The sequence below is a fragment of the Mizuhopecten yessoensis genome, unplaced genomic scaffold, assembly GCF_002113885.1.
Source record: "Mizuhopecten yessoensis strain PY_sf001 unplaced genomic scaffold, ASM211388v2 scaffold10441, whole genome shotgun sequence".
NCBI lineage: Eukaryota > Metazoa > Mollusca > Bivalvia > Pectinida > Pectinidae > Mizuhopecten > Mizuhopecten yessoensis.
Window position 1 is genome coordinate 551,950 of NW_018408548.1, and position 14,940 is coordinate 566,889.

At 34.7% G+C, this 14,940-nt stretch overlaps 2 protein-coding genes across 4 annotated transcripts; one reads left to right on the forward strand and one right to left on the reverse strand.

Annotated features, from left to right (window-relative positions):
* Positions 1-393: 393 nt before the first annotated feature.
* On the forward strand, positions 394-6,207 carry LOC110460594. The gene is made up of 2 exons (XM_021513581.1): positions 394-454; positions 5,248-6,207. The coding sequence occupies exon 2, from the start codon at positions 5,288-5,290 to the stop codon at positions 5,924-5,926; it is 639 nt and encodes a 212-aa protein (XP_021369256.1). The 5' UTR covers positions 394-454; positions 5,248-5,287; the 3' UTR covers positions 5,927-6,207.
* Positions 6,208-7,754: 1,547 nt separating this feature from the next.
* LOC110460605 (serine/threonine-protein phosphatase 6 regulatory ankyrin repeat subunit C-like) lies at positions 7,755-14,927 on the reverse strand. 3 transcript variants are annotated; one of them, XM_021513608.1, is made up of 6 exons: positions 13,950-14,927; positions 12,844-13,049; positions 11,772-11,929; positions 11,136-11,335; positions 10,261-10,339; positions 9,967-10,144 (listed from the first exon to the last, which is right to left on the reverse strand). In XM_021513608.1, the coding sequence occupies exons 2-6, from the start codon at positions 12,986-12,988 to the stop codon at positions 10,067-10,069; spliced, it is 660 nt and encodes a 219-aa protein (XP_021369283.1). In that variant the 5' UTR covers positions 12,989-13,049; positions 13,950-14,927; the 3' UTR covers positions 9,967-10,066. The 3 variants fall into 3 exon arrangements, with proteins under 3 accessions (XP_021369282.1, XP_021369281.1, XP_021369283.1); XM_021513607.1 differs by lacking the exon at positions 10,261-10,339 and having other exon boundaries at positions 7,755-10,144; positions 14,783-14,927; XM_021513606.1 differs by lacking the exon at positions 10,261-10,339 and having other exon boundaries at positions 7,755-10,144.
* Between the last annotated feature and the right edge of the window lie 13 nt (positions 14,928-14,940).

Here is a 14,940-nt window from a genome sequence, read left to right on the forward strand (position 1 = left end):
TATATAGAGAGGTTAATGAAGTTAATTAGATATCAAGGAAAATGATAAGCGAGTGAAATGTCCTAAAATCTCTAAGAAAACAAACGAACAGTAGAATACACCAAAACAAAAAGGAATGCATCCTGAAAATTATAATTTGTAATGCACCTATTAATAAAATAAGGTTTTTCATGTGGAAAGACAAACTCGGTAAACATTTAATGCACCATATGACCACAAAAAGAAAATTATCACTAGTTGTACATAATTCCGTCTGATGTAGATTACAGGATTGCCTTGGTATCAACAATGCTACACACGTATGAACATGGGATGATATATTACATTAGTCATAACCGATAGAGCTTATCAAATTCCAATTATCTTCATTTAATTATAGCTGATAATGACGGACTTGTTCAGGTAATGAACAACTTAAAAGTAAATGAGCAACAAACGTGCTTTATAATACAAGGTAAGTAGTACTATTATACTGTTGAGTACTTATAATGCGTCTACGTTTAAATATAATTAAATATTATGATTTAATTACCAAACATATTTAAGACATGACAAACTATAAGCATAGCCAGACAGTAAGGCTGAAGACACAGCGACGGCTGAATTGGTGAGTACATATACTAAAAATATTGAATAAGAGTGACTGATGGTGAGTACATATACTATAAATATTGAATTAGAGTGACTGATGGTGAGTACATATTCTATAAATATTGAATTAAAGTGACTGATGATCTCCTATTCTGACAAGAGTTCAGCACATAGTATAGTGTTTCATATGATGACACTTGTTAAACAAGCATTTTTCTGTAGTAAGGTTCCTGTTTATGAACTGAAATAGTCAAAGGATACAATTTTATTCGACTTTTTGAAAATAATTGTGCCATATATTGCACCTTGTTGACGTAAACTTGTCGTGCATTTTGAGGGGATTTTTTCCCTCTATTTTTATCACAGGTAGAAAACGTATAAAAAAACATATATTTTGTAGAGATTGTGGAGGTTAAGTAAGACAAGTAACAATTTTAAAGTTACGTATGATAGATAATACATAGATTATTACCATTCCTTTGTAAGTGTGTCCTTAAATGACCTTAGCTGTTAATAGGACGTGAAACAAAATTAAAACAAACCAAACCTTTATAAGTAATATTTGATTTCCGAATTCATCTTCAAGTGGTCGCTATGTAAGATATTCGTGGTTAAACATAATCTACACTGGATGTTTTGCCACCCATGGAATCCTCTTGATGAAATGCTCGTTATTCGAGGACAACACATTCTCCTTAACAGTAAGTCCCCATTTGGAATAATGAGAGCCTGTTGAAATATTTCTGAGTGAGTTTCAACTGAAAGATATCGACTTAAAATGATCATACAGACGATTTTATTCTCAGTGTATTCGTTCTTCCTTTGCAGTTCGATGTTAACTGTCATTTCTTTTGAAACATGGCTTATATATGGAAATTATCTTTATATTGTATGACACAGAAATGTATTACATAGTGCTACGATATATCACAGAAGGAAATGAGGTGGCGGTGAGGCAGAAGATAGCTCTAGCTATGAAGTTCATTTCTTAATAGAACCCATCTATCCAGTCTTTGAAAGAGCAAATCAACTGTGACATATGCACTCCATAAACATAGAGTATGTAACTATTAAGGAAAGAAAAGTTAACAATCATTCATTTAAAATCCCGGAGGATATAGGAAATGCAAGACGTTCTTGAACCTCAAGGACAAAACATCCAAAACACAATTCTGTTGAATATTTCTAAATCGAATTTTAAAATGTTATTGCCCCCAAGAAAATGATAAATGCCCCATGTAGAGAGTTTTCTGTTACTCTAAATACATCTCTTAGGTGGAATTAAGGTCATGATGAGGACCGAAATGTCTTCAGCGTAGATTGAAACATATCAGGTAGGATACCCTGGATATGAAGTATGATGGTCAGCAGTTCCCATCTTTCTCCTTATACTGATGTATAATGTTACTGAATTACATGTTAAACTATCCACATGTATAGTGCATTCCGTGTTTTGAAATAGCGACTTTGATCCTTTTCTTGATTCTGCAGTTGAAAGCTAAGTAATTCAATAACATGAAAAATATATAAAAAATCAGAATGCGACAAATGTTTAAATGACCAAATTGAGAGCATATTGAATTAGCCGAATGCTTAACATCACTTACTTGTGTGTCTTTGTTATGATTGATAATAACTTGATTGATCACGTGATGTTGAGCATTTAACAAAAATAAAATAAAACATGACTAGTTTAGTTAGATAGTCATGGGCATGTTTAAACGTATCGCCTTTACCATTTCGTGTTTTAATTCGCAATCTTTCCTTTTTCATTGTCTAAAAATTGTGCACATTATTCACAAAACAAGACGAACATGAATAGATAACAATACAATTAGATACATGTCAGACCATGTCAGTGACGAATGAAGCCAAGGGTTGTGTGAACAGCCCATTACAGTGATTAACTAATTTACACGAACATGTATTTATGAAGATTTCACTTCATGAAAAAACAAATAATAGAAGATTTTTGTCATTTTTGTTATTTCTTTTTAAATTAATGTTCTCGAGAAAGATTTTGAAAATGAATATCTCACATAACAATGTAATATGTATAATTTGAAATTTATTTGACATTTAAAATAAGAGGCACATTGGGCCTGCATCGCTCACCAGGTATCAATCTCACACTTGTAACCTTAAAATTGATCTAAAATAAAGCTACAGGCAAAATATCAGTATTTATGACTACAGGCCATTAAAAAGAACCTGTTAAACGATTATAAAATATTTGACCCCTGCGACCTTCAAAGTCGAACAAGATCATTACGTTGAACAAACTTTATGGCCCTTCATCTCAGCATGCCACTTGCCAAATATGTCCACCTTTTGTTTATTGAAATTAAGTCATTTAAAGGTTTATACATATCTGACCTATTGTGATCTTGAAAAAAAGTCAATAACATTCATTTGAACAAATTGGTAGCCCTTCATCCTAGCATGCTACTTGCCAGATAGCATCATCCTGATCCTTTTGGTCATTCAAAAGAAGTTTTAAAAGATTTTAAACATATTTGACCCCGGTGACATTGAATATATGTCAATATCATTGATTTAAACAAATTGATAGCCCTTCATCCTACTGGCCAGATAGCATCATCCTTGTCCTTTTAGTTTTTCAGAAGAAGTTGTCTAAATATTTTGAACATATTTGATCGCTGTGACCTTGAATAAAGGTCAAGGTCATTCATTTTAACAAACTTGGTAGCCCTTCATCAAAGCATGTGTTCTGCTAAATATCATCATCCTGTACCTTTTGATTTTGACAAGTGTTTAAAGATTTTAAGCATATTTGACCCCTGTGCCCTTAGATATAAGTCGAAGTCATTCAATTGAACATACGTGGTAGCCCTTCATCCTAGCATGCTACTGGACTGCAGAAGTCGTTTAAATATTTTAGACGTATTTAACCCCTGTGACCTTGAATACAAACCAAGGTCATTCATTTGAACAATCTAAGTAGCCTTCGTCCTAGCATAGTACTGGCCAAATATCATTATACTGTGCCTTTTAGTTTTCAGAAGAAATTGTTCCAGGATATAAAACACATTTTACCCATGTGACCTTAAATACAAGTCAAGGTTATTCATTTTAACAAACTTGGTAGCCCTTATCCTAGTATGCTACTTGACAGATATCAAAATGCTGAACCTTATGGTTATTCAGAAAAAAATCGTAAAACGATTTTTAAACATATTAGACCCCTGTGGCCTTGGACAAAGTTAGTAGCCCTTCATCCCGGCATGCTACTGACCAAATATCTTCACCCTGGATCTTTTGGTTATTAAGAAGAAGTTGTTTAAATATTTTTTTTAAAGACAATTGACCCGTGTGACCTTGAATATGAGCGAGGTTCATTTATATGAACAAATTCAGTAGCCATTCATCCCAATTTGCTTCTGGCCAAATATCATCAGCTAGGCTTTTTGGTTATTAAGAAGTTGTTTAAAGTAAAATATTGACGCCGGACGACGGACGCCGTGACACGGCATAAGCTTACCTGGCCTTAGCCCAAAAGGATCAGGTAAGCTTAAAATGTAAAAAGTGTTTTTAGCCTAGCCAAGCTAAACAAACTAGCCACGTCCCTTAATTTCGCAATCAGATATAACGACAGTGTGCTGTCTTTGAATATCAAGAAATCCATTGACAACATCGATCGTATATACCCTCTAGAGCTTAAATTCAAGGACACCACGTCCTCGTCTTCTTCAGCTAGTTTACTGTTAAGCTACATTATAACCAAGACGATATCGACTTTCATATCGTGAACGTTCCCCTACTTGATAATAACGTCCAAGCTTCCCCTACTTACGACAATTACATGTCCCAGTTGATTTTCATGAATTCTGTGATAGATGTCGACTGCTGACGAACAAACAAAGATGCAGGTTGATGAAGACAGCTAGAGGAACATGCTATTTCTTATTGTGATACGAAGGTCGATATTTTGTATGCTTATTACAGTTCCTTTACAAACAATAAGAGGTCTATTGAGTCTTTTCATCTTCAACAATATCATTCTTTTCACAATCATCAAAATGATATTGTTGTCATTGTTAAACAACACTGTTGACAATTATTGTTGCATTTTAAATTACAGCAATTGTATTGTAAATAAATAAATATATAGTGTTCCTCGGCGGAACCGTGATGGGTTTCGCTAGAACTCCTCGCTAATAATACATGATGGAAAATAAAGGATAATCAGGTGTTGAGTATCTTATATTTTTCATTATAACAATTATACAGCGAAATAATTTTGTTTAAAATTACATGTACAACGATAATTTGGTTACTTATTTGTCGTAATGACAATAAAACCAGATATATAATTACTCATAAATGATCCCGGGAAATTATGTTATATACTGTAAACAAACAAGTACTAATTTTAGTGATAATGATATTTTAGCACTTTCAGCGCGTAGTTAAGAGCGTTAAATTAAGATACCCAACAGCTTACTATAGAAGCACTGCACCCCTAAAAGTCGTAGCTAACCCGTCACATCGTCAAAATCTTGACGCGTACAAGTCTAATGACTTCGTCGTCACTTGAAATATTGGTACGCCAATACGCCAAGTATGTTTGAAGTTTAAACTAACATCAAATGATGTGATGTGTCTTCAAACCTAGCATATTTTGATATTTTTCAGATATCAGAAACCCATCAAATAAACATCGAAAGAAGAGAAAATGGGAAGATATCTCGTAATATGTTATGAGAGTGCTAAGCACGAAACACCATCTATTGTATGCAATACCGATAGCCTGAAGGTCGCACAAGAAACGTTTAAAGAGAAGGGGGAACGGAAGATACACAGCACAGTTTTATACGACAGACAGAATGACCAGGTGAGGAAATTTGCCATTGAAGGTGAACCCAAGTCTCTTTCGCTTGCTATAGAATTGGCCAGAAAAAATAAATCGAACACCAACGTCGACAAAAGGGACGAAAATGTCAAAGAAGCTGTCGGAGAAATATCCAGTTTAGCACACGTCTTAATGGGAAACGCTGTACCTGGCATTAGCCATGTTGTTGAAGCTCACCTCATGGGACCTTACTACGCTATGAAAGGGGACGGAGTTAAGGCGGTGCAAGCATGCGCGGGACTGTTTGGAGGGATGGCCGGAACAGTTCTGGGACTAATAACAGGACCCGCAGGAGCAGTGGTCGGAGGAGTCGCCGGGGCAGCATTGGCCTCCGGGGCAACAGGTGAACTCTTCAAGGTATTTAATCATCCGGACAAATGTAAGGATTGCAACGGAACAGGGCTGGTCAAAGACTACCGCACGTGCAAGAAATGTGAAGGCTACGGGTATATCAAAAAGTAGCTGCATATCAAGAAAGTGACTGGACGAGAAGAAAAACTGATTATTTTTTTATCATGATACATCGATCTCGAATACATCTAGGAAAATTCTGGTTCGATTTCTTTCATTTTCTTTCCTGACATCGAATGCTTTAATTCGGAACGTCCGCATAGTCTTGCTAAGCAATATCACCGGACTAGTTGGAGGATTACTGAAATCTTCCACAAATTTGTAATGAGACGTCCATCGGTCTACTTTTAACTAATCCCATGCCTTCTTGTCTGTATTTTGCTATATTAAGATCAAGGTCCCACTTTGCATATTTTTTTCTCTGATGATATCTGGACTTCACTCAAATCCAACTCAATCTTTTAATAAATTATATTTCCTAATGACAAATTTTATCTTTATTAGGAAACAGAAATTTACCGTGAAAGTTACCTCCTTTCTGATAGAGTTCCATTATCTTTTATGAATAGTAATGATTAAACAAGGGAGTTAATTCAGATAAAAACAAATGAATATAGTGTATAAGCTAGCATATAGCCTTAATGTTTTATTTGGAATACCTTCCGGATCAAAAGGTCAAATGGGAAGATGAGATGTAGTACATGTATTGCTTAACAATACTTGTCTCTCTTAAAAGTCCAGCTAAAGGTCGATGTAGTATTTTTATATATTTGTAAAACAGGGACTTTTTTGGAAAAACAAAACACGTACTACTTTTCAATGAACTTTATTAATATTGTATTCTATGTAATGTAACGGTATCTAGAATTATATATATAAATAAAGTACTCAAACCCTAGCCAGCTAGAGATAACAACAAAAAACAACAATAGCATCAACAACTAGAAAGTCGTGTTCCAGACAACCTTTTTTTGAAAATTTTCATTTTCAGATTTTACATTGTATGATATCAAACAGAATAAACATTTCCCTCTAATACTCTAGTCTGGATTATCGACATTCCAATAAATAAGAGATATATCATGATTAACATATATAAAAATAACTCTGGCTTTAATTTGGGAATAAAATTGAAGGGCGATTTTGTAATGCTTTAAATGTTTTTTTTGATGACAGTTAAATAGCATCGCCACTTCATTAATACTTCATTGATAAATCAAATTGAAAAGCACAATAGGTCACATATAATCTGCTACAACGTGTATGAATGTCCCAGGACCCTGATATATGGAATACATTTTATGGAAACAAAACCTTGAGGGCGAGTTTTTTGTCAACAGTTTTGGGTTAGTGGGTTCCTGTTTCCATAGATCCAACTCGAAAACTTTCAAAAATTTTCAAATTTCAAACATATTATTGATTTTTATTTCATCTTTCTACATTGTAGATGTCAATTAAGATGTCCAACAGTATCAATTTCAAAAATAGATAAGTTGATGTAACGTGTTATTGTTATTTTACATATGTTTGTCTCAAGAGCTAGTGTTCTTTGTTCACACGTATGTGACTTTAGATAAATGTTCTTGTATATTGTATCTTGTATATTGTATCTTGTTATTGTATATTGTATCTTGTATCTTGTATATTGTATCTTGGATATTGTATCTTGTATATTGTATCTTGTATCTTGTATATTGTATCTTGGATATTGTATCTTGTATATTGTATATTGTATCTTGGATATTGTATCTTGTATATTGTATCTTGTATACTGTATATTTTATATTGTATCTTGTATATTGTATCTTGGATATTGTATCTTGTATATTGTATCTTGGATATTGTATCTTGTATATTGTATATTGTATCTTGGATATTGTATCTTGTATATTGTATACTGTATATGGTATATTGTATCTTGTATATTGTAGACTGTATATTGTATATTGTATCTTGTATATTGTATCTTGTATATTGTATGTATATTGTATCTTGTATTGTTACATTACAGCATACATATACCCAGCTATAACCTAAACATATGAACTTTGACAAATCATGATAACTCATTAATCACAATACTTTTAACAAAAAATTTGACATAATAAATTTAAAAGTATTTGGAGACACTGACCAATTGTTCATGGTTTTTTTCTATGTATTGCACTTAACGACAGAAAATATGGAAAACATCTCAAAATTTTTATTTTGAAATACTGGAAACAAGGAAATATTCGAATGTCTCAAATGTGTAATTAACTACAGTACCCGGAATGTGTATGTGCAAGTACTAGTGTTTGATTTCGTTAATAATGTATACCGGGAAATTTTCGCTGCAATTAAGTTTCCACCTTTCTGCCTTTCGTAGCGAGGGTGAACTTATCACTACAGCAATTATAAGTAAACAGCATAACAAACAGAGAAGTTAATGGTGAAGGCGGAATAAACACCGCGCGATTTCATCGGCGCAGGGCGAAAGTTTGACTGGGCGAAAATTTCCTGGTGTAAAGTATTTCACAAGTTAGAAATGTCATGTAAGTGAAATCATTAAAGTTCTGTAACACAAATGGAATACATCCACAAATATACGCTTCATTACCATCATTTCACAATCTGGACAGACATTTTTAATTACAGATATTGACAACAGTAATTGTACTCTCAAATCTAGAAACCAATTTTGGACCTGGGAGAGTTTCTTAAGGTCAATGATTATTTTTGGCAACAATTCAACACATTCTGTATAAATATGATCTCAAGTGCAAGGAATGTTAATGGCAAAGTTTTTGGTTCAACTTTCACAGACATGGTTCAATGACCATACATGCATGGTCAACTTTAACTCATTCAACCCTGAAGAACCATTTGCACTCTTCCAATTCAAAGGTTGGAATAGTTGATTATGAAATTTCAGGGGTGAATGAGTTAATTTGACACCATTCAGGTGTGAAACCACACTTGTGTCAGGATAAGGGCCTTTAACAAAGGTTTTTATACACTATCATAAAAATAAAAGACAAGAAAAGGTATAACATAAAAAGAAAACATATCATATTGAAGTCATATAAACTGCAAAAGTATAATAGTTTAATTTTCTGAAATTGTCAATCCCGATAAACAAGGTTCAACAGCAGACAAACTAGTGAACATATAAGATGTCTAAAGGTACACTTTGTCTTACCTAGAAAACCTTAAACAAGCAGTTTTTGTAATACTTAATCAATATTCATAGTAAATTATCAATGTGAGACAGTCTTGATTATCTTGAACAACTTGAAAACTGTTCAATTTTGAAGCACAAGCGAAGGGCCAAGATAGCTGTTGTTTCATTAAATCTCATTTTTCTTCAGATTTGTTTCAGGCTCACAAATCCTAAAATTTACTTAAAAAAGTCACATGTGAAAATAATATTGCACTTCTAAGAAAGAGACACAAAATTTTACAATACAAATCTATAGACACTGTCTCTGTAGACTAGTGTCTTAGATAAAAAAAAATCTATGGAGATCTTCATGTGTGCATATTCCTGAAAGCAGCCCTGCTCTAAGTGATTCTTTTTTGGTTCACAGGACAGGTTTATCATTGTAATACTAGAACATTTCTGTAAAGTTACAATTTTTCAGCAGCATCATCAATCAAGGTATTCATCATGTTATACCTAACTGGGCATCATTTAATAAAAGATTCAAAAACCTTTACTTAGCTTAGAAACTCAAATCATAATGTAATTAAGGATATAAAAATTAGATTGACAAAACCCAGAGAATTATTTTTAAACAATAAACCACTATAAAACAAACTTTTCATTAATAAATGACTCAGTAAATGATATTGGACACAACCCATTGCTGTAGTTGAGTCGGAAGACCAGTATGCAGGATGGATGCTTTAAGTTCATCTTTAAACCGCCTCCGCAGATAAATCCGTGTCATCTCTTTCAGCGTAAGGGGGTTGAGGCAGCGATACCGGAGATAATCTACAAGGTCTGGTTGCTTTTCCTCCAACACAAGGAACGAGCAAGCAATGAAGGCTTGGTCCCTGTGTACACAGTAGCCCTCTGACAGTAGGTACTTTATCATCTTGTAACTGCTCCTAGAACAGGCGATACTCATGGCAGAACTGTACTTATGTTTCTCCATTTCACAGCCACAATTCACGAGTGTTTGAGCATGCTTGACTTGTTCCTCCTGGACAGCTATGATGAAGGGTGTCTCACCACAATTATTGAATTTGTTGATTTCTGCTCCACTTTTAACCAGTAGTTTGATAATACGAGGCGATGATATCTGTACGGCATAGTGTAGGGCAGTCTCTCCCTCCGATGTAACTCTGCAACAAAAAAATACACATACATGTTCATATTTATAAACTGTTAAATGCTTACATCTGCGCGATATTTATTAGTGCATGAATTTGCAAGGAGAAACGATTTCTAATACACTCACATAGTAATAGGTGAATCTCTCAAAAATGCAGTCAAACATGATTAAAAGAGGACCATTCAGTATGTAGTTGTTTCCCCTCCTGCAAGTTCAAATCCTTGTAAATATTTTTTTGGGAAGAGTAAAGTCATGTTAAGTTAGGATGCATAAACAGTAGGTGATTTCCAGCAATTAAGGGTCACCTTCATAAAATGATAATCATGCATATACATTTTCACTGTATTTAACTGGCTAGTTAAAAAGTAAAAATCAAATAAATATAATTTGTCACAAAATACGTTGAATAAAAAATTCACTAATAAAATTACTAAAACAGTAACAGTATTGTCTATTTATCAGTTGACCTCCCAATACACATGTATTATGAATAACACCTGTCGGACATGTTTGAGTAGAGGTTTGGTTTGGTTTGGTTTGGTATTGTTTAACGTCTTATCAACAGCCATAATCATTTAAGGACGGCCCAGAGAGCTTAATATAGATTTGAGCTGATTTTAGAATAAACTCATTGAAAAAAGAGATATTGGTTCATAGTCATAAAAAATCAGTAATTGGCAGTTTATGAACTGGTCAGTTATCCTCCGAAAAACTGGATTTGTTACAGTTGATATATATGCTTTTGGTGGTGATTGGCCAGTCCATATACTGTCATACAGTCAACAGTACTATGTACATATAATAATATTTTTTAAATTATACTTTATCGTCAGAAACGAATGAAAACAACTGAAAAAACAAATATGACAGTTATCTGTAGTATGTGACAGGGGAGATTACTCATGTAAGAAAGTGGTCAAAACCCCTAGCTGGCAATTTAATAATTTGTGGACTCATTTTTAAATAATAGGAGATACTGTAAGAAGATGAAACTTAGTTACTTGTCAGGTGGAGCTCCTTTCTGTAGGAGTAAGTCAACCACATCTGTCTGCTCATGCAGAACTGCCAGGTGCAGGGGAGTGTGACCAGTGATGCGGTTGCCCTCGTTGATGCTGACGCCCTGATCTAAAAGTTCTAGGAGAGCCTCCAAGTTACCGTGTATCACCGCCTCATGTATCGGCCGGTCACCGTGTATATTAGGCTGTAGATCACAAAATATATCCAACTTACGAACACATGCTACCTTTACTATTATGCCACGAGCCTCCATTCAAAAAAGAGTTCCTTTCCATGAAAAATTAACTGAGGATGCATTTGAGATGTAAATAAGAATGCATGCATTAATGACACTCGTGTAATCTTGAATGTTTTTTAATTACACTAAAAGGAATCAAGATTAAGGGAGATAATCGAGATTGTAGAAACCTGTATAATCTGGACACCTTTATAAAGCAAATCTTTAAACTGAACCACAATTATATGTCTCATTTTATACACTGATATGTAAATCAAATTTTAGTCACTCGAACAACAAAAGATTTATTGGCAACATACATATATTGTATATATAGCCTATGACTAAGACAGATTTGATCATAATGTTTCTTGGTATTTTTGATGAGTGAAAAGCATGGTACCTTGTTTTTGTTGCAGCCCACCCTGACCAGGGTACGGATGAGCTCCCTGCTTCCTTTGGCACAAGCATGGAAGAACGGAGTCTTTTCCTCCTTATCTTTGTATTCTATGTCGGCACCATAAGCTACTAGCTTCTCTATTAACAGGGTAGATACACCACCTGGCAAAATACCATTTTATAACCGAGATTTGACTTCAACTTTTAAAATAAAACATTTCTTTTTAAGCAGCTAGATTACACATGTATGAGAGTCAGTATGCATGTAGACAAATACAAGTCCAATAGTTTACGGTCCACATACTAATATGAATATGGTATCTTAAGAGAACCAATCAAATACATTACAGTTAAACCCAGTATTTGATTTCAAATTCATTTTTTTAAATTTAAAGACTTTTTTGTTTAGAGTCATATACCTGTCAATGCAAGTTCTTAACAATGAAACAAGGGTCAGAGATGGTCAAAATGCAGGCCAAGCTTGCTGACTGAAAATCATTTCAGTACGTACATTATACCACTTGTTGACTTGCCCAAATGCAGTTAAATTGGCAGGTACATGTATGTTGTCAAGAGGTTTGAAAATAAAAGTAGTGTATTCCGAGGGTACAACATATGCAGGTAACAGATCAAGAATAAATAGACATATCACCCATCTACAGTTATTTTATGTATGAACATACATGCCCGTACTAAGTTTTTGTCAACATAGCAAATATGGAAAGATACATTCAACTCCTTGCCAGATGTTTGGCACTTAGGGTTTTCCATAAATGCGCATGTAATATAATCTTATTGATCGATGTATGGACAGACAAGGATAGAGCCTGTGTATTCACTGTCCATGGCTATCAATTTTTATAACATTATTTAATTATCTAAATTAAGGATCCATGTATCACTGCAGGAAAAACACTATAGAACTCAACTTTGTTTTTCTTTTTTGTACGAAACAGTAATCTCCTCTTATTTATATTTCTGCTATAACTGTAGCTCAATTAACTGGGTAGCTCAGCTGGTGAGATAGATCTGGTTTAACAATCTAAGGTCCAAGAGTTCAATATCCAATAGCTCACCTTGTTTACAAGCATACAGAAGAGGAGTGAGTTTCCTGGCAGACACAAAGTTGACATCACATCCTGGCATGACAGCGACCTGTAACACTCTTTCCACATCATTCTTCTTGATGGCGAAAAGAATCTGTTTGTTCATTCCCTCCATCTATCATAGTGTAGCACTACGCTGAATATAGTTCTTTTTTCCGTCTTCATTCATCTGCAATCTATTAAAATATTAAAACTTTGGTAACATGTAGTTATTAAATTTTAAAAATGCCTGATTACGAAAAGTAATTTTAGTATACATTTTTAACTCTTACTCTTAGTACATATATGTTATTAACACCTTAATCCACCCATTTTATTTGTACTATTGTCCAATTTTAACTCATCCTTAAACTGTCTGACTGTCATTCTGACCAAAGAAATTAATTTGCAACTTCATTTTCAAGTTGTTATATTATGATACATGAAGTAAAAATGGCGCAACAATATCATACTTTGCTAGATTGCTAGAATGCTAGATGTTTTGGTAACAAGTTGTTTTGGGAGTCTTGAAGACGTTTCGGGACATACACAAGATTTGATATAATAACCACTTCTGTAGAACTTCGTAACCTTGCATGCCAGCTGGCGCCTATAATGACTAAGAGTTCTACAACATTATCAATTGTGTGCAATCAACTGCTCCTATCCTAATACAACCTCGTGCCCGTGGCGGCATGGTAAGGCACAGTCTGAAGCTACTAGTGGAGAACCCTAATGGCAAAGAGTAGGAAAACCTGGTTTGAGGTAGACTTCAGGGTGATTTGAGACTGGGAAAGGGGAGAGTAAAGCATCAAGTGCGTACATGTACATTGCTCATGCTCCATGTAAGGGTCACAACATGGAATTAGCCTGCGTCCGTGGTGAGTCACCTTACAAGCTTCCCTTTGTATGTGTGGCAGGTTTTAATTGTACATAGGATTAAGGTTGCCTTCTAGCTTCAAGCTAGAAGAATTTCCCTTTTAGCTCAGTGGTAGAGCGTCCAAGTAGGAACTTGGAGATCGAGGGTTCAATCGCTGGTGGAAACGCACTTTTCTCTTTCCTGTGACACAAATTCTTTTAGAGAAGTTGCTACTTACCAATGTACAGCTTGATACCAATTGAAAAGCATCTTCTGCTTCTTCCAAGTCCACAATCATCACGTTGATTATAATGACATTTTTGTTTTTGGAGTGTACATGGTTAAAAATTGGTTAAAAACAGGATAAAAAGATGGAAATTAGGCAAGCGGCACAGATAACCGAGATCTGAAGACCTCTAGGTCATCTGAGGTGACAGTGTCAGCTGGTAAGGATTCCACTCCCTGATGGTGCGTGGGAAGAACGAGAACTTCCTGAAGTCACTACCACATGATGGAATTCGGAAAGAAAGGCTGTGTGAATCCATCGACAGTCTGCTGGGTGTAATAAGCATGTCGGAGTTGGTATACACGAGGTTGTGGTGGATCTTGAACAGCATACATATAGTATTGCTTGTTGTGTTACGTCTTTCAACGACGTCCAACCGTGGTGCTCTAGTAACCTGGTGACACTACCTGTCCGTCTGTAAGTGTTGGTGACATATCTAGCAGCCCGTCGTTGTCATTTCCAGCCTGTCAATGTCTTTCTGTTGGTTATAGGCTAGGGGTCCCACACAGTGTGTGCGTACTCCAAAACAGGTCTTACTAGACATCTACAATCCTTGTGTCACTGTGTCATGGACAAGGTTTCTATTATTTGCAAAAAGTAAATTTGCATATTAAGCATATTTTGTAGTCTTATAAGTTCATGCACATAACTATATAGTATATTGTAATGACAAATGTAACATACATACAGCTGTACAGTACACTGATCATGTGCATGGGCCTACGTAAGTTTTTAGCGTTTATCAGGATGTTTTCAGAGTAAACACAGTTTAATCTTCAACTTACATGCACAAATTTCCTAAAATAAGTTCTTTCAGAAAATGACATAGTCATAAAAACAAGAGTTTCTTGCGTTTTTCACTCTCAGAAAGAAAGGTCACTCCCGGGAAAATGTCAATAGAAATAAATTAGAAAGCATTCCTTGTGACATAAACGCTTCAATC

Coding starts and splice junctions, on each gene's coding strand:
- LOC110460605 (XM_021513607.1), bottom strand. CDS start 12,988: ATGGAGGGAATGAACAAACAGATTCTTTTCGCCATCAAGAAGAATGAT. Junction 11,930..12,843: donor TCTGTATGCTTGTAAACAAG/GTGAGCTATTGG, acceptor GTATTTTGCCAG/GTGGTGTATCTACCCTGTTA. Junction 11,336..11,771: donor TGGGCTGCAACAAAAACAAG/GTACCATGCTTT, acceptor TGTGATCTACAG/CCTAATATACACGGTGACCG.
- LOC110460594 (XM_021513581.1), top strand. CDS start 5,288: ATGGGAAGATATCTCGTAATATGTTATGAGAGTGCTAAGCACGAAACA.